The 20,260-nt window shown below is 42.9% G+C and overlaps 1 protein-coding gene across 2 annotated transcripts in view; it reads left to right on the top strand.

Annotated features, from left to right (window-relative positions):
* The first annotated feature begins 17,779 nt into the window (after positions 1 to 17,779).
* Positions 17,780 to 20,260, top strand: part of TMEM255B (transmembrane protein 255B) — an 84,057-nt gene continuing 81,576 nt past the window's right edge. Inside the window, exons 1-2 of one of the 2 annotated variants that reach the window (XM_086610741.1) lie at positions 17,780 to 17,834; positions 17,866 to 17,973. In XM_086610741.1, the coding sequence (XP_086466867.1) occupies positions 17,913 to 17,973 (61 nt within the window). In that variant the 5' untranslated portion in view covers positions 17,780 to 17,834; positions 17,866 to 17,912. Of the gene's footprint in view, positions 17,835 to 17,865; positions 17,974 to 20,260 lie in introns of those variants that run through there. The other variant, XM_086610735.1, reaches the window with a different exon arrangement.

The raw sequence follows: 20,260 nt of genomic DNA, 5'->3' as shown, positions 1-20,260 counted from the left end.
CAATATGTCTGTCTACCGCGATATTAACAGTGCCTATCAGTCACTTACAGAGCAGAAAGCAGGATGCATCCAGGAGGGGCAGACAGCTATTCAATCCCATTAAATCCCAATAAATAAATGATAGATTGCCTCGTTGAGCAATCTGGGCTATCAGATGTCCTTTCATACCAAGGAAGTGTAAAGCCTTGTTTCCTGCAGGGAGAAGGTCCCCTGCAAGCAGCACTAACCTGCCTGGGGAGGTATTACCAGCTGCTGCGTGTCACTTTGCTGGGTTCTTTGCTTTTCCTTTCCTATACCTGTGGTCCACCATAATTTTATTCAGAGGGCTTCACAATTTTTCCAGGACATTCATGAGATATTGAGACACAAATCAGTGTATTTTCTCTGTATTCAGGAGACCACCTGGTACTCCACCACTTGTGTTCAACATGACTATGCTGTATGGACTGGGTGGAGAAGAAACACTGTCCTCTTCTGTATAACGACTTAGACCATTTGAGAACCACAATCCATGACAAGAGAGGAAGACAGTCAGCTTACTTTTTACTAGATATCCCTTTTCTATAAGTGTTTGGCTATAAGCACTCAGTAATTGATTCTTGAAGGGCACAGTGCCAGGGGTGCCTCCTGGACACTGTCTATTAAAATCGTTTGCAGAAGAACAAATCTGATTTTGTAGATAAAATAAAACTGAGCTGGATTGAACTAGTCCAGCACTCCTCATCTGTTTGTGAATTTATTGGGATGCTGAAAGACAGAAAGGCAATTCGTCTATGTGCAGACATGTACTTGACGTTGTCAGTACAAAGAGTCCATTCGGGTTTTTGAAACTAATGCTCCTCAGGCAAGCTGTTCCGTGATGAACAGAGTCAGCAGAGGCTGTTTCCTGTGTTTCTCTCCCCTGTGTAACTTCTCTGGTGTCTCACATGTGGTTGATCTCTACTTGAAACACTTCTGCGGTGAATGCACTAACTTCCTCTCCCTTCGTTATTCAGTTGCCTCTTTCATAGAATCATAGAATGGTTTGAGTTGGAAGGGGCCTTAAAGATCATCTAGTTCCAACCAGCCTGTCATGGACAGGGACACCTGCCACTGGACCAGGTTGCTCAAAGCCTCATCCAACCTGGCCTTGAACTCCTCCAGGGATGGGGCATCCACAAGCTCTCTGGGCAACCTGTTCCAGTGCCTCACCACCCTCATTGTAAAAAATTTCTTCCTTAGGTGTAATCAAAATCTCCCCTCTTTCAGTTTAAAGTCATTGCCCCTTGTCCTATCACTACACACCCTTGTAAAATGTTCCTCTCCAGCTTTCTTTTTCTCTCTTTGCCCAGCTGTGTTATCCTTGAGAGGTCCAGCCCTCTGTCAAGTGTGGTTACATTTGGCTGGTGGGTTCAAATGTTATCACAGGGGATTGACAGGCAGCACAATTGCGCAAATCTCAGCTCCAGGGGAAACAAGGATAAAAATCCCCCCCAAGAGATCTAAAAAGGAGAGAAATAACCTGATTTAAGAAACCTCTAAACATTCATTAGCTAAAACGTGAGCTGAACAGGGATTTTCCAGGCAACACTCTTCCTCATAAATGAGTGGAAGAACATCCCTGCATTTCAGACACAGTTACCGCACAAGGCTCGACCTACTGATGTTGTGTGGACAGATATGTTATCTGCATGTCACTTAACAATAAACTGCAGAAGAAAAAGGCCTTAGAATTATTCATGACATAGAATCTGTAAAACCCATCTGTTTGGTGGCTCTGATGTTCATTTTGGAGAGCGAAATAAGGGTAGGCATCTCACTTAGAGAGGCCTCAATTTCCGAAGGGCCGAACCTCTCCCAGGTTTCAACAGGCAAATCAGCTGCCTGGAGGATTTTCATTTGCAGCTGCACATGTCAACCCCTGTACTTTACTTACCTCCTCTAACCCAAGCTCCCTGGTTCTTGAACACTGTGCATATGCGTGGGTGTGCATGTGTAGATGTACTGTACATGCCTAAATCAGAGATGTAATTCTGACGGGTGCTAGATCTTGTATCACAGGCCTCGTCAGGATGCGCAGATTTGCTTTCTCAGTTCCGTGAATGTGACTCTGGAATCAGGGTCCAAAACACCGGAGCATTTCCACAGGTGAGCTCAACTTCTCAGTGACTGACTATGTGGGAGGTAAATACTTCTGTTTCAACCCGGGAAGGACAGAAGATCTCAGTCTCCTCCTGATATGGGATGAAAACTCATTTTTTCCATGCAACTTATTCTTGCTTTGTGGCTTTATCGCCTCTTTCTGCACTGATGCCCTTTAGCGCGTATAATGTATTAAACCAAGTCTTTCTAAGGGAATGAGATAGTCACCCCGGATTGTCTTAGAGCTCCTAACTGGCAACCTAAGCAGCCCAGCATTATTTATAAATGAAAGCAAAGTAATCAATAGCAGCAATACAGACTCAGTATTCAGTTTCCCTGTCTGAAATTTCTGGCATTGCCGTACTCGGCACCGCAGCTCAGAGCTGGCTGCTGCTGTGTATTTAGCGAACTAATAACTCAGCCAATATGAATTTAATTTTCGTTCCATGTTTGCTATCTAACTCGGTGAGATACTCTGAGGGTGGTGAGGCACTGGAACAGGTTGCCCAGAGAAGCTGTGGATGCCCCATCCCTGGTAGTGTTCAAGGCCAGGTTGGATGAGGCTTTGAGAAACCTGATCCAGTGGCAGGTGTCCCTGCCCATGGCAGGGGGGTTGGAACTAGATGATCTTTAAGGTCCCTTCCAACCCGAACCATTCTATGATTCTATGATTCTATTATACTTGTGGTACTTAGAGATTTGGGGTCTTTTTGCTCCTCCAGAGAAGTCTGGCTCCAGACAAGCTCTTTCTTGTTTGTTTCTCAATTTCCAGACCAGCTTCTTGCATGCCAGGTGCTTGCCAGTTTTTTCCCTTTCATGATCTGTAATATGAATAGATGGATTTATTATCTCTTTCATTTATTCCTTTCTTCTGCTCCAGCCTCCAAGTGACTGCCTAATCATCTTCCTGGCAAAGAGGGCTGGCTGTCTCCTAGGATTGAAAAAAGAAATGTATTTACTTCAATGACTTTGAGGCAATTTCTCTCTGGCAGAGTGGAGAGCTGGCATGAGGATTTTTAGATGATAACTGCATATATGAAACATTTCTTATGAATGCATTTTACAACCTGTGCCATGCACTGCTTACACTACGCCAGTGCTTCTGGACCATGATGCAAAATCATCACTTCACCTAACATCTGCAGGCTGACAAACACCACTACATTTTATATTTGCCCTGTTGAAGACAGGCAGGGCAGTGTGATACTAAAACTGATTCCCATTTTGTAGCCCACAGTACCTTCACTGTTGTGCCTCCTGAGTTACTTGAAGACTGCTACCACATGCAGGTTGTGCTGGTTCAGGGTCTTTATCCGCTGAGGTAGACTTCGGATCACGAGCACCTGCATGAACTGCCTCTGTTCTTGGCCAATGTCAGAACCCAACAAGCCAGAGCTTCAGGAAAGAAATGAACAGCACTAAGACTAGTGAAGCTGTCAAAATCTTCAAAACAATCTGTTGCACTCGAAGATGATAGGAAATAATTTGGGGCCTTGAGGTAGGTCTGATGCAATTATAGAGAGGCAATGCAAAAGATGAAAAGCAGACGAGGGAAGAGATGGAGCATGATCAGAAGCAGTGGTTAATAATCAGATAGAAGGCACAATTAATAGCAACTGTTCTGCAATGCCAAGTGGAGGAGGAGACATAATCCAATTCCAGAAGCGCTGCCAGAGCACCACAACACTTTGCCTGCTATTTATTTAGGCAGCAGGAGAACACTACCAAATGCACACCATCATTATAGAAACGAAGCAGTCATTTGTCTCGTGTTCACTGTGCAATTAATTAAAAAGTTATCTTTTATTTGTAAAGTAACCATAAGTAAGACATCAATTTATGTCTTGCTGAAAGCAGAGTCACTATTTGAGGAGTTAAAATGCTGCAGCATTTATTACCTATCTCCTTCCCGGCTATTCCTAAATCCTTCCTCTGGCATTTTCCTTCCTCTGCCAAGGTCTTGCATTGGCCTCTTTTGATCCTGTATGACCCTCTGTCCCTCACAATGTGTCCCTCTGCACCTGCACCCATGCTTATGCACCCTAAACATCTCAGAGGTTGTTCAGCCACTTGTGTCATGTGCATTGAGCTAAAGTCCAGGAGTGTCCCTTTGGCCGGGGTTCAAAAATTGTTCGTGAGACACCCTCCAAAAATACTTGCAGGCAGCCTGACTACTTCAGCCACATTTCCAGAAGAGGAAATCAAAACAACAGTGTTTTGAGTGTTTTAAGTATTTCTCCTTTCTCATACTACAAATCAATCAAAATGTGGCTGTTTCTGCCCAGGGATGTTTATGCAGGTGGCACGTTCCAAATGCATCCAGGAGAGAGAAGCTCTTGTATTTCTGTATCCCATGGTAGCCAAGGGCTACTGAGGACTTGGATTAACGGTGTGTCCACCATTAATAGCGAGTACAAACTGTAGCCCTATGACACTCAGATATCAGCCGTTAACAAATTCTGGTTTCCAAAGATTGTGACTTCAGGCTTAGCTCATTTGACTTGCTAACTTGAACTGTGCCAAATTCTGACATCATATATAAAAGCTTCAGTGAAGATGTAGGAGTGGCCAGGCTCAAAATCTTAAATTATCTTAAGTAAGTGTACTGTCAGGATAGAGAGCCCTTGGGTCTGATACCACTTTGCTCATACACGCCAGGTTGGCATCATGCTTAGCAGGAATTTGGATGCAAAGGATATGCAAAATCAAGGCCCATAAAAGCAGACATAGTTTAGGACTCCCGAGTGACTGAAAAGTGACATTGGAAATTGACATTTGTAATCTCTGCTCAGAAAGCCCTCCAGGGACAATAGCCAAGTGGATCAGTAAACTTATTTATTACTAAAGGACTTACAGTGAAAGAAGAATGCCTTTACTTGAAAGAACCTAAATCAAAATTCAACAGCCAAATGAAGGCCCTTTTGAAAGTCTTATTAAAGGAGAAAGCTGTAAGCACCTGCAGCACTTGAAACAAACTGTTATATACTAGTAGCTGTGATCACATCTACTGGCTCATTTAGACCTTGAGGTAATTATTATTTAAAATGAAAGACATACAGAGCGTGTGGAGAGCTGGTTATTCAAATGCAGAAAGCAGCTGTTTTTAACTAGGTCCTCCTTTCTGTCTTGTGCAGCCCAACAGATAAAGAGAACCACAAAACTGTACCCTTTCCAAATCTAGAGCTCACTTTTGTGAATTTTGATGCAATTCAAGTTTACTGCAAAGTCCCGGTTTCAAAGTCTGTTGGATTTTTACTAGAATGAGCCTAGTCCTAAACTAGATTCACAAACATGTCTTCTTTGTAACTACTAAACATGTAACTTTTGTTAGATGTTGTTCATAACCTTTGTGGGAGTGAGATTTTTTGTATACATAGATGCCTGAGATAAGGCTATTCTCTATATAAACACAGATACTGATGAGGAAACAATAGTATAGGAGGTACATCAAATTGTTATCCATCCTAGCAGGTTTATTTCCCCCGGCAAGGTGTAGAGGCACTGGGACAGGACCAGGTATGTTTGCGCAATGAGGGCTGCAACCATGGGTTTGGGAGCCACAAAGTCTCCCTCCAGCACCGGGAGGAAGTCTCATGTCTCCTTGCACCTCAGTGGGCATAACACAAGGCTGAGGGTGTACAACAACACTGAGGAAGTATTCTGAGGGGAAATCATTCATTCCTTCCTTCTGGAGCAAACCCATGCTGCAAACATAGGAAAGTCTTGTAGACAGATGACAGATCATACACAATAAAAAGAGAGAAACAACAAATAGATAAGAGAATGGCTTATTTCTCATATTAAATTGTGTTCTTAGGATTAATTATGGTCACAAATACATGTAGATAGCTTAGGGTCAATTAATGAAAAAGAGTCAAAGTAAATTCAAAGATTTACAATTAGGTGTGAAAAAAGAATCCTACTGGCTCTAAGTCCCGCTAAGGACTTCTGGTATGGCTCATGTTTTTGTGAATGCAACAACATGTTTTAAAGGAACATATGAGCATATCTGTATACATATTTAAACAGAAATAGATGTGCCTATATAAAGGAGTTATGGCAGTGTGACAGCTTTGGCTATGTGCAATTACATTTCATTCACCAGGCATTTTTTAAAGCCTCACCTGCACCCTGTCCCACAAATCTGTATCCTTCGGGCCCAGTTTGCACACTGTAAATCCCTGATACTTTGAAACCGGTGCTGCCACAAAGATGAACAAGTGATGCTCACCCACTAGCACGAGCTCTCAGCAAACGTTTCTTTTCTGAAGATGGATCTTTCACTGACTCCATCTCCACAGTGATTTTCTGCCTGTCCTCATGCCCTTCCCATTCCTCCCAGTGACCCAGGCAGCGAGGCAATGCAGCATCCTTTCCTGAAACAGTCAGTCTTAAGACTTGAAATCACACAACAAGGCTGGGATTGAGGCTTGGTGCAAATGGAAACGAAGATTCCCACCTTTACAGTTCATCTCCTGACAGATGGTACTAAGATACCATCCCCTAAAACTGAGGTATTATTGCACATGGAAAAGCAGTTTTAAATGGCTGTCAGAGGATTCAGAAAATTGCTAGTTAGTTCCTCACTCTCTTTTGAGCCCGGTGCCTCTGCACTAAGGCAGATGGCTACAGAGTCACGAGAAAATTGTCCACTGCATACTTTCTTAAGTATCTTTGCAAAGAAGTACCTACAACAATTTTTCTACCACTGTCTGTTATATATACTGTGCCCTTTTGGTACTTCTTGGAGGTGGTACGTGTTAGGGATGGCCTTTCTACATCCTTCAGGCCTTTACCTTACACCAGTTGCTCAGGCATTTGCCCAGTCATGCTAATAAATCTTTACTACTGCATTTCTATCAGTTCTTTCTCCATATTTTGGGGAAATACAAGCTTCTAAGCTTAGAGGACCCAATCGTGCACTGACTTGCCTGCAAAGGGCATTTTTATGTTTTAGAGACCCTCTGAAGCCCATGGGCCAGGCTGAAGTCAGAAGAATTTGCCTGTGGGTTTACAGGATCCGCCTTCTTCACAGTAGGACCACAGCAGGGGTGCTGGGGAGTGTTCATGGAAGCCAAAGGGATGAATTGTAGGGTGGGATGTTAAGCATATGTCTACCAGGTTGCTAGATCAAGGCTTTCAATATCTATTTCAATGGCTTCATTGGTAACAACAATCAGTTTAAAAACAACACTTTCAGGCATGATATGAAAAAATGTATAGGAAATCAACATGTTGCAGAACTGTGCTAAGAGATATTTTTTCTATCTTCTGTGAAACTTTGAGTTGATAAAACAGAATATAATAATAAAGACATAGTGTTGAGAAGCTCTTTCATGGCATTTGTGACTTATTTACAATAACTGAATAATCTCAAGACTGGGAGAGCCAAAAGGGAAAGATCTGCTAATATTAGCATAAATAAACATTCAGTAGTGTATTCTTGTTGGGAGTGACCAGCATCTTTTTCTAAAAGTTCCTTACATTATTTGCACAACAGACACTCTGAAAAAAAAGGTAAACATTTGAAGATGATTTATGAAAAAATTAAATTTCTTACAGCTTCACTTACCAACATAAACAAAAGCTTGATTCGCAAATAACTGTCCACACCCTTGTAGATCCTCAAGAAAAAGGGCCAGAAATCTGTGAATCATCCGTTGCTGTTGCATTTATGCAGGAACCAAGCAGATGCTGTGGCTAAGGGGAGAAACCTGAGAAATGATGTCTTGATCAAAATCTGGGAAGGAACTATAAGGGACCTTGGAGGCAAACCCATAATGGCTACTTAGCACCTTACGTTTACGTTTGTTCAAATGAACAGTCATGTCAGTGGATAAAGTTGATGGAATATCAGATGTAAACCATCATTCTCTGTCTGTGAGGCAAAAAGATGGCTTCATTTATCAAGATATCTGTTTCCTATGAACAGTCAGCTCATCTCCAAATACAACCTATTTTTACCTTTAAAAGTCTATGAAATCAAGAACGATGCTGAGCACCATTTGCACATTTAGCTCCGCAGGTGTTTGAGTGCATCCAGCCTATACAAGTTGATTGATTTCACTTCTCACTCCATTTTTCCCCCACTCCTGTTTCAGTGATGGTTTTTGTTACTGGCACTGAAAAAGTGTGTGATAGAGAGACTGGTTTCCTGCGCTCATTCTGGTTCTCTTATCTATCCGTGTTCATCTGTGCATAGATAAAAAACGTGTCTCTTGTTTCGCTACCCAGTGCTGCAGCTTGTTTGCTGAGGAGGAATAAAGTAGCTTATTAAGAGGTGGTTGTCTTCAGAGACTGCACTCAGAGAATTTGAAAACTCCTCCTGGGCAACTGCGTTACGTCACCTTTCGAACTGCTTCCCTGGGCTGTCACCCTTCAGCTACCCTGTGCCACTGCCAACAGCGGCAGGGCTTTCTTCCAGGGCAGCAGGAAGTTCTGCATGAAGGAGAGCAAGCAAGACAGAAGGCCTTTGGTTTTGTCCTACTGCTTCAGAAGCACCCTCTTCTGCACAGCCCCTTGGAGTCGTGCGCACGCCTAATACCAGCCTGACTCACTGGCCTTCTAATCCAGTCTCAACATTCATTCATGACTTCAAGCTTTTCAGCCTAGAGAGGTTTCTCTTGGGCTCTTCTGGGTGCTGTTCTGCACTGTGGAACATGTCTTCATGGTCTAACCACATAAGGCACAGGGACTCTCCTGCTTAAGTGACAGCTTTGAGGTCAGGAGAAACATCTATGACTGACAACTGAAGGAAACAAAAATTAGGGACAGAAGGAACCTAGAAGTGATGTGTGCTTCCTAGATCAAATTTATTGCTATCATTAGCATCAGAATATAATGGCTTCACAAAACACTTTGGACAATGAGGTCAGACAGAAAAATGGGAAGACATGTAACGTGTTCCCCATAACCACTCTGAATATGAGGCCTCAAAGCTGAAAAAAGACGAGGCGAAAGGGAAACATTTAAAAAAATCTCCAAATACAGTTTACTTCTATACTTTTCTTCCTTTGTGAAATGCTTTGGGCTGCAGTGGCTCCATGTCTTTTGTCCTCTACTTGGATGTCTAAACCTCCATGGCAGCAAGCCATAGTCCATCTCCTGGGTGGTTAAAACTCCCCAGCAGCAAGTCATGGTCCATCAGCTACTTTTAACTCTCTTTCCCTTATTGACAATTTAGTATTTTACAAAACAAAGTGACTGGAGGACTCTAAACTGCTGCTGAAAGTGTCTTGGCCCTGAAGGTAGAGAATGCATTTTAAAACCTGTCACCATTTTTTATTTCAACCCTACATCTCCTCTTTATCTCCACAAGCAGCCCATGTCACCACATGCACCATTAATTCTGGTACTTTCAAATCAAGCAGAAGAAATAAACCAGGCTGTAGCCCTTCCTTTGTGCTGCCATAATGAACCAAGCTAGGAATTTGGAAGACAAAGTGCTGACATTTTAACTTTTAATTGAAGAGTTTCTTCCTCACTGAGGTATCAACAGGGAATGAAGCATCATCCTCCCTTTCAAAATTAAAGGCCAAGTTCCTCAGCTGTTTCTGAGCCAGCATGAGTACAGCCACAAGTGGGATGGAGTAAAGGCAGCCCCTTCCAGGGCTGAAAGGTGCAGCTGAGCTAAAGCAGTGGCTGCTGTAAGTCACTGTGCTGCTGGCTAGTGAGACCAGTGGAGGGCCACCTCGACTCCGACACGCAGAACTCGCTTGCTGTTTGCATATCCTGCACTGTCACCGGCTAAATGTTGTTCACCCCATTCGTTCACTGCCTTACGCTGCCAAGTAGCCAGGAACTCTCATGTCTCCAGTTACATCATGCAACGTCCTGCGAGAGGACCCAGCCTCTAAGTCAGGTTTTCTGTCTTCTTTCTGTGACACCTTCACATCTTTCTTTAATCCTAAATGCAGTCTTTTAAGAATTGGCAAGCTGCTTCTCTCCTGTGTGAAATAAGTGCTGCAGTTGTGATCTTTTCAATGGATGTGTGCACTGTAAAAATACAGAGACACTGGACTACTATAAGTGCCCATCGTCTTATCCTCCTCTGAATAATTACCCAGGTGGTTCCAAAGGACTCTTTGGGAGGGAGAAAGAGACCCACCCTACATTATTGGACTACATCTCCAAGGCTGGTGCCTCTCCTTCTAGAGTGAGCATCAAAGGCTGACCCCCTCATCTCTGCTCACCCTCTCCGCTCTGCTCTCTTCTTCCCAATCGAGCCACACTATCACCTTCTCCAAATTTCATTGTTCTCTTTACCAAGACATTTTTGATATGGTGGAAACAGCAGTGCATGTCAGAATATTACTCTAATATCATATTTCATTGTCCAGAGTTTCTGAAGAGTACTGTGAGTAATTTAAGCTTAAGGAGTACATCGGTAAAACATTAGGACATCAGTTTGACAAATGGTGCAGTAGGTTACAAATCTTGAGGGGGTTCCCAGCTTGGAACTTGGCTCTTGACTCTCCTCAGTTTCCATTAAACCGTAAAACAGCCTGTCAAGGGAAAGGAGGAGAACCTTATCACCAAGACTTTAAAACTGAACTGAGCAAAGCTGTTGAGAATATACTGAGGAAATAACCTTGCATGGGAAGAAAGTGGTGCAAAGAGCTCTTTTCCCACACTGAGGTTGTATTATACATTGTCCTTGTCCAGCAGACGTGAAGTGTGCCGGACTAAATTAAGCACCAACTGATATGAGGAAAGGTACAGGATGTCTCACTTACTTCTGGCCTTTAAAAAATTATAATTTGAATGGATAGTATAATTCACTGTGCTATTAAAGGAATTTTTGAAGATGCCTTGAGACGGGCAAAATAATTAATCAAACTTTACGCTTACTACTTAGAAGTGTAATTGAAATTATGCCTGTTATAAAAATATCATTACCACATCTGTATTTCAGATTGATTTATTCTTGTGGTGATGGCATATTTTTGAAATTTAAGCTGCCTTTTCCAGAGGAGTTTCTGTAACATGCATTCCAAAAATTGATGCTCTGTTCCTGTTTGGACTGGTATAAATGCCTCTGTATATACGTTTTACCTATGAACAAATTAATGTAACTGTTCACAACACAAATTATTTTGTTGGGGTTTTTTTGTTTGGTCACATGTCTGATGTGTTATTGTTGGTGCATTTCAAACATACTTTTATTAATCATCTTTGCAGAGGAACACATCCAGCTCTAATAAACTTAGTCTTTATCAATATAAAAATATTTCAAAACCAAGTACTTCTCTGAAAAACATTTTTTTACTTATGTTTTCAGGGATTTTTTTTCAATGAAACGCTTTCTGTTGTGCAGTCCTCACTGTGACACTGGATCATTCCTAACCAACAGGAATTTCCTGACATATGTCTGGTATGTTATTTCTATACCTCTCAGTCACTGACCTACAACTACCCAAAGAGAGTCACTTTAATCTAGCAAAGGAAGAGTTCAATTTTCAGAGTTTTTATTTCCGTATTGAGCCAATCCTTTGGAAGGCACCTGAAAGATAAGATATCCTCATGTTTTACTAAAACCATGTTGACTGTTCCATGAAGTAAGATTAGGGTACAGTGACTTCATTTAGTTGTTACAGATTTACGCAAATCCTTAGCATGTTTCATTTGCATAGTAGCACATACATATTATGGGTTGTATGTCTTCTGATATTGCATGTCTTCATAGTCTGTATTACGGGGATATGTAATTATTAGAACTCTGTATATATTACATCTGACATCTTTGCATTTTGTTATGCCTGTCTCCAAACTAATGCAAAAGACCTTCATATCTGCCTTTTGGTTACCTTTTGCATTTTGGTTTGTCGTCCTTTCTTAAATGTTTTGAATGAGATGAATTCCCTTATCTTTTGATAAGATTTTCCTGAAGGAAACAGTGTTTTCATCAGCCCAGCTAAACGACAGTTCTCAGTCTTCAGCAAAATCAAGCCCATTTCTCATAATACTGTTGCTTTGATATGGTTATGTGCATCATCCATATGACTTCTCATTATCTAGCTTTATTAAGAGACAGGTAACATAATGACTGTCGGTACCATGTAGCAATTGTTCTTCTGTAAGGGCAATGTACCTTTCCTCAGGTACATTCTCTTATGACTCTAAATATATCTGACATTTAACTTGACTTTTATCTTGCTCTTTTCAGTTTGCTTCTTGTTCCCACTGGGATACCCTACTTCTTCACACAGCACACAGATATCCACGGAGCTGCTTGTCACAACACATTGTGAATGCTAAAAGTTCATAAGCTCAAAAACTGACTGCACAAATTAATGGGTGAAAAGTCTACTGGAGGCAATTAAGAACTTTAAATCTGCGTTTGACAAACATGTACCTGTGTGTCATTCATTTATCTCAGATGCCTCTGAACAATGTTTTGAATAGCTACACCTTCTCAAGTCCCTTTTAAGCTGTCAGGCAGAGTCTTTTAAATCTTCTGCTAATAAAACTAAACCACACCACACATTGGAAACTGGCTGGCTCCAGGAAGTAGAATTTTTGAAGTTAATTGTCCAGCAATTGTCTTTTAATAACCATCGACTATTTTAGTCAAGTAGTCGGTGGCCATCAACCTCGACCTCATGGCTACTTCTCTTGTACCTTTCACTTCCTGCATGGTTTCCTATACTGCCCAGCTGAACCAAGGCAATGTATTGCTAGGGGGATTGTACCAGTAACCATGCCAATAAATACTATTTATAAATTATGAACAAAGAAAATCTACTTACCTCATTGTCATGACCTTGCGTGACTGGGCAAGCTGGCCTATTAAAAATCCTGAGTTTAACCTCAGTGATGGGTTACCTTTCAGTGGGAAGTTCACATAATAGGAGGAGGAGACAGGCCCCAAACTTTTTGAGGACTATAAAAGCACCCTGAGTACTATGGTGAAGAGTTAAGAACATTGGGGTCTTTTAAGCTTCTTCACATTGGCAGTCTCTGTGACTGCATCTCTGAACCTGGGCCTGGAAAACAAACCCCTGCTGAGAGCAGGAGTCATGGAGGAGGGCTGGAAGGAACGGTTTTTTGCTTTGAATTTTACTAAAAACAAATAAATGACCATGCCCCAAAGACAACACCACCAATAACAAAAGCCTGCAATGGATTTTCAAAAGGGGTTACTGAGAAAATAACCCTCACAAGAAAATGAAGCTGACATAACAGGACTTAACACCAGACCAGATCCTCCTGAAGACATACAGCGTAAATGACAGTATTACAGAAGAGATTAAAAAAGTAACTAGAGAGTCATTCCTGTCAATGGAAAGATGGGAAGTGCTGAGGTGCTTCCACTCTATTCAGTATTGTCACTGGTGGTCTTGGGATACAAGGTATATTAAATTTGCAGAGGACATAAAGTTGGGAGAAACTGTTGAGTATGTTGGAGGAACTGTGCCAGTAGACAGAATTCAAAATGATTTTGGATATTGCCCAGCTGTTGCGCATCATCCTTTAAGAAAGATGTGGCCCATACAGACTGTGATGACACAGAGACTAGAAGAAAGCAATGGGAATGCCCACTAGCCCAGAAAACATGACCTGTGAGGAATGACCAAACAGACTGGGTTTGTTTAAAACAAACAAGAGAAGACTTCAGGGACACACAAGATACAGTTTCACGTGTGACCAACCTCAGCTCCAACACATTCACCAGCATAATGACTATCTGTACGACAAAAGACAAAAAGCTTCAAAGCTGCAGTGTGCCACGGGAAGGGAATAGGAGTGATCAATGGCATCACGGAAGCCTTCAGGCCCTATGCCAACAGGGTACTTTTTAGGTGAGAATGCAAAGATTATCCTGACAGATAGGCCACATTCCATGCAACATACACATTAAGAAAAACTCTTAACAGCCTTGCCAGCCTACCCGTGGAATGCGGAGACTTCTGGGCACAAATCTAGCAAATAATTTCATTTTGACATGTGAGCAAGGTACACGAGCCAGGCATCAGAGAAACAAAGACCTTAAAAATATTAATTAAGAAAATTCACTTCCAAGTTACACATCAAAATGGTGAAAAAAAAAATCCTTTTGGCTTTAGAGACAACCAGCAACATAAATATAAAATGAAGTTCTACCACGCTTACAATGCATTGAACTAATTAACAAGTATTAAATAACGCATCCTAGAACACATCTGTTTAGCAGTCTTCTCATTGCATCTTGCAAGCGCTGCTGGTGATACACAGATCCCTCCACAGTTTCACTGAACTGAGGAGACTTCAAAGTTGCAACAAAAGCTCTTATTGTCAGCTTTCGAGTGTGCAAGCTCCACCTCAACCTGCCTCTAATATGCTAGGTTGCTTCCGCTCCCATAGTCCTCAATATAGCGATGTCTACCAGCTTCGTGATGGTCACACATTTCATATCCACATACACACTTCTTAAATCCAACATCATCAGTGATCTTGCCTCCAGACTGCTCCATGAGAAGCACCTCAGACAGCCTGCCTCTTTCAATGTCTTGGCTTCCCTTTAGCAATCTCCATACCTGTTGGTGACCTGCACTTGGACCTATCTGCTGGATGTTAAGTCATTTTTTCTGAAGGACTCTACTAAATGAGTAGCACAATATAGATAGATTTGCTTCACTGCATTGCTTTTGCCTCAGGAATCACTTACCTTATCAAAGATCTTGTTAGTCTGACACAATCTAGCTTTGATGAACCATACTGTAGTTGAACCCATTTTCACTTACTTGTAAGACTTCCCCCAGTCAAATTAATGCGGCATGGAGTTGCTGTTCCCCTCACTCCCCCTACCTTTCTTTTTATAAGAGAGGTTTCCTACTCTCCAGTAACAGTGCTTCACTTCCAACTTGGCTGATTTATTGAGAATGTTGCTCAGGACTTGAAAAGATAGCTACCAATTCTTTCAATATTTGGGGTGAAATTTTCCTGGGCCTTTCACAAGAAACAGCCTAAGCCTTATGCTTCTACTTCACATCTGCTAATATCATAATTTACATTATCCTCACTTGCTTTAGGTTCTCTGCCAATATCCTCACATCAATATTTTTTTTACTGAAAACTGAGGCAATGTATTCATTCAAAATTTGGAGCAGGCTCAATCTTCATCCCTTCGCTGGCATTTAGTGACCATACATCTTCCTTCTTCAAGATGTCTTTATTTATATAGTTGAAGCATTCTTTGTTATCCGTTATCCTTTTCTTTGCAACATCTGGCTCAGATAGATTTTATCCATTCTTTCTCTCTGGCTCCACGGTTTCTAACCCTGCAAATTGTAGCTCCTATTTCCTCTTCTGTAGGTTCACTCACTACTTTATTACCCTCTTTCAGTCAGTTACTTATTCACTAGGTCGACAGTTGTTCTCGTCCTATTCCAACCTCTTTTAGGAGATGAAAGTGCTATACAGGATTTTTCATTTTGAATTTAATATAAGTCCATGATTTTATCACATTCAAATGTGATAAATGTGAGGTTTTAGGTCCAGGTAGCCTCACCAATCATTTTTCTGTAGTTTCTTCATGTTTGCCCTCTGATATCCAGGACTGTAGGATCAGATCTACTTTTGACTTTCCTGAAATTTGCAGTGAAAAACATGAGTCATTCATCAAAGGTTATTTTCGCTAATCAAAGTATTTTAAAAAGGATTTATAATACACTTTTTGTTTACTAAAGGGAATTCTAGAGCAACTTCCCTTTGGGCTGTTGTGTCTGTTTGGTGGCTCCTGGTAGAAAAAGTTTATTGCCCATCACATCTAAGAATACATGCTGCATATAGCATTTGTTTTCCAAACTGTCTTGTCCAAAGTCTTCCTCAACTCTCCCTGTTATTAAATGTTGATGGAAATCTCTATCCATAGCCATCCCTGAACCTAAGGGTCCATATCAGATTTTGGGTTTTTTTTATCACTCTTATCCATGGTCACTTTGAAAGAAATGTTTTATTTGTACCATCACCTTTTCTGTCTTCTCAATCTATGACTTGGAGAGGGACTTTTTACAAGGGCATGTAGTGATAGGACAAGGGGTAATGGCTTTAAACTGAAAGAAGGGAGATTTCAATTAGAGATAAGGAAGATTCAATTTTTCCCTCTGAGGGTGGTGAGCCACTGGAACAGGTTGCCCAGAGAAGCTGTGGATGCCCCATCCCTGGAGGTGCTCAAGGCCAGGTTGGATGAGGCTTTGAGCAACCTGATGTAGTGGAAGGTGTCCCTGCCCACGGCAGGGGGGTTGGAACTAGATGATGTTTGAGGTCCCGACCAACCCAATCCATACTATGATTCTATGGTTAGATGACTTCATTAATTTCTATTCATAATTAGTAATTAATAGTTAGTACAAATACTATCTCTATCTTCATTTTTCTCTTTTCCTCAAGCCCTCCAGGTCAGAGGACATAAAGAGAAAAAAGTGGCTTTGTTGTTGGCCTTAGCTCCTGGCTTACTCAGCTTCATAGACTAGGGGGGGTACCTGAGAAAGTTGTCTCTTTCCATCTAACCATTTTCTGGGGAAATCAGCCAAAGACTGAAGAAATTAAATACATATACACGTATACATTTAGAGATTTGAGCAAAAGAAAAACAAGAATGTTAAGTAGAGTTGCATCTGTTGCAAGTGGAAGTACACACCTTAGTGCAAGCAAAGCACTCGGCAGCCTATCGAAAACATTGTCCATGAAAAATCTTCTTATGTCCTCTGTTATGGGGAAGTCCTGCAAAGGGAACAGCAGGCACCAAACCAGCACAGCAGCTGGGGATGTTTCTCCTCAGTTGTTCCCAGACTCCTTGAGCAGAAGTCACACAGCCCGGCAGTCCATGGCACTAGGAGCAGCAGCCAGCAGTTCCTGGGTAGCAGCAAGACAAGCAACAGGATCTGCTGTGGGAATGAAAACTGAGACAGGAGAGAACAAGTGAGGCTGAGGAACTGATAGATACCATGTAAGAAAAAGAACAGACCTACAGTATCTCTTGACTATTGATGTTGCCTATCTTAGCCTATGCCACCTTAAATTATGCCTCTGAGACGCCTGGTTTTGTTATTAATTTTATTAATATTTCTGGTTGCTGTGGTGGTTTTTTTTTTTTTCTGATTGATATTGTTTGGGGGTTTTTTAGGAAAAAATGGAAGAGAAAAGCTGAAAGGAAAGCTTGATAGTTCTGATCTCCACCAGCTGACATTTTGGTCCCTTGCCACAGGCCAAGAACAAATCAAGAAGCGAAGCCGAAACTGGGAGACAGGTGGAAGATATAACGAATTAACTTATGAAAGACCTAGTACATCCCTCTCCTTCCTCACTCACGCTCAAAGGTCAGCCTGGAAGTGAGCTGCTTGTGGCGTGTGCATGTGGTTGGGAGCAGAAGGGTGCTGAACCGCAATACGAGAGCAGCCACGCTTCGTAAAGGGGAAACCAGAAGGCAGTGAGGAAAGGGACCTGCACCCGGAGCCGACCTGCGGGACCGCCCCCGAGGGGCGGCGGGCGGGGGCGCGGAGCCCGCCGAGCCCTGGCTGTGCCCGGGGGCGCGGGGCGGCAGGCGGGGCCGCTCCGTTCGCCCCGTTCCCCTCGCAGGGCTGCGGCTCCAGCCACCGTTAACCGCAGGGCAGGGCAGGGCGGGGCGGGGGGAGCTGTGTGTGAACGGCCGCCTCGGCGTTACGAACCGACCGCCGCCCCGGCAGCGCCGCTCGCCCCGCCCCCGCCCCCCGCCGCGCTCCCCCTTGGGGCGGGCCCGCCGGGCCGCCCGCACCCCGCGGCCAGCACCGGCCGCAGCGCGGCGAGGCGCGGAGCGGAGGCGCCCACGGAAGATGATGGCGCCGCCGCCCGCCGCCGCGGCGTCGGGTCCGCTGGCCGTGCTGGACCCCACAGGTGAGCCTCCGCACCTGCCCCGCCGCAACTTTCCTGCCCCGCCGAGTGCGTGAGCCCCGGGGACACGGCGGCGGGGGCGCGGAGCGGCGCCCACCCCGGTGGCTGAGCGGGAGAGCGGCAGCTGGCGGCGGGGGCTGTACGGCCGGGCGACGCTGGAGGGGAGCTGGGGGCTTCCTCCGGGGAGGTGCAGCTGCCGCTGCCTCCCCCTCAGCGCTTTAGTTAGCGGGCTGGAAAGGCACAAGCGGGGGCTGGACGCCGGGGGATTTCAGCCGGAGATTGCCGGTGTGGGTCATGCTGTCCGTCTTACTCTCGCTCGCGGAAATGTTTAAAAATGCCCATTTTTCTTTCGAGCTTTCCGCCACGCTTAACGAATCGCTGTGCTGATGGTTTAACATTGGAACGAACAGCTTTATACGGGACGTTAATAGAAAAATTAGTGTAAGAGGAATCCTTATCTGCTTGATGAAAACGTCCGGCGGCGATGCTGGGGCAGGTGGAAGTGTCCGTGGGGCGCGGAGCTGGCGTGGAGCGGGTCGGTGGCCGTGACGGGGTGGGTGCGCAGCGGCTGGCGGTGACGGGCTTTTTTTTTTTCCCCTCCTGTTTCTACTGATTTAGGGGTTGGTTGCTGAAGTGGTGTGCTGCTTGTGCTTACAGCGTAAGTCTTGAAAAATAAAGACATATGCAGAAGAAAGGACAAATATTTCATTATTGCAGTGAAATTCATTGAAGTCGAGAAATTACAGAAGTTATTGCTTAGAATTACTCTGTGTAGCATTTGAAAGGATAAACGGAAACTTTGCTGTGTACCCAAGGATTGTAACAGCCAGTGAAAAAAATGTTTTAGATCTTAATTTTTGTCTTACATTTGGAGGAAGAATGGGGTTGGTGTTGAAAAGGTAACAGTGGAAGATGTGCTGTAACTTAAGAGTGTTTTCAGGTAAACAACAGAAAAGGAAGATTCTGTATGCTAGCTTTAAACTAGCGGTTAGCTCCTCATTAAATTATTTATTAGTGAAACAATTGCTGCCAAAGCAGTGAAGTCATGGTGATACTGCATGATATCACTTACTCTAGCTACACTACATAGTATAGCAGGGTTTGTGGGTTGGATTTTTTGTTTTGTTTGGGGCTTTTATTTTCTAATAGAATTGTAAAAGAGCACAGTAATGTTTCCTTTGGTTTGAATATATAACACACTCATGGATTCTTCCTCAACAAATTCATAATAAAGATAAGAGATAGGCCTGATAAAAGCTGCTATCTTGTGCCTTGGAACGAATGCTGCTGCTTCTGGTTTAATTAGTTCAGCACTCTGGACAAGTCAAGCATTTAATCAGAAAAGGGAAAGTAATAACCAATAGCAGGTGTGAATATCTCTTTTAAACATCTCAGTCCATCACATTTAATTTTGGGAGGCAATGTAGGATTGATTCAATTTCACTGGCATAAACCGTTTTTGAAAATACACAATGAAAACCATAGCCAAGAGAGAGATGGCACTGAAGTGAGCACTGCAGTAATTAAAAATTATTCATTTAGCTCCAAAGGTCTTCCCTTAAATGTTTTCTCAATACCAGCAAAGCAGCGGAGAGTACTAGGGCAAAGCCTTACTGCTTTGATACTAGGCTCCTCTGTCTATGGTGAATTTCTGCTTAAATTGTCTTGTTATATATGGTTATTACCACTCTCTGATACATGTCACGGGGTATCATTAGGTGATAAAAATATACCCTTTTTTCTGCTACAGAACTTTCCTCCCTGTACTCATATTAGGATGGTACTGTACATTGGGTTGGGGCAATATTTGAAATGAGTGTTTCCATTTAGATCACCTTAACTAGATCAAAGAGGCAGGTATGAAATTGTGTGGTGCTAATATTCAGGAAATGTGGTTTTGATCCCAGCAAATTGCTACATCCTGCAGAGATTCTTTCCTTGCCAAAAATCATTCCACACTTTTTAGTAGACTTTGACATCTGGAGCTGGATTTTAAAAGGAGCGATGAAGTTAGCAAAGTATAGTTGCCTTGGTCTAAATGTAGACTTTTTTTGAGTTGAATTGCAGATTGTATGCAAGTTTTCCAGAGTTGAGAGATGCTGTTTCACTCTTTCTTTCCCTTGACCATTGGACACATTCTGTACCATGGAAATGTTTCATCATAAATTTGTTCGTTCTCCTTTTAACCTCACTCTTCGCTTCATTCAAATCCGGAATCTACCATTCATCATTAGGTACACCACTTTACATTCTACCAGCAATCTGGTCTATACTCTCCCCACAAAACCAT

This window comes from Tauraco erythrolophus, chromosome 1 (genome assembly GCF_009769465.1).
Source record: "Tauraco erythrolophus isolate bTauEry1 chromosome 1, bTauEry1.pri, whole genome shotgun sequence".
Lineage (NCBI taxonomy): Eukaryota > Metazoa > Chordata > Aves > Musophagiformes > Musophagidae > Tauraco > Tauraco erythrolophus.
The sequence above is the reverse complement of the archived record's forward strand: the minus strand, read 5'-3'. Positions and strand labels throughout refer to the sequence as shown.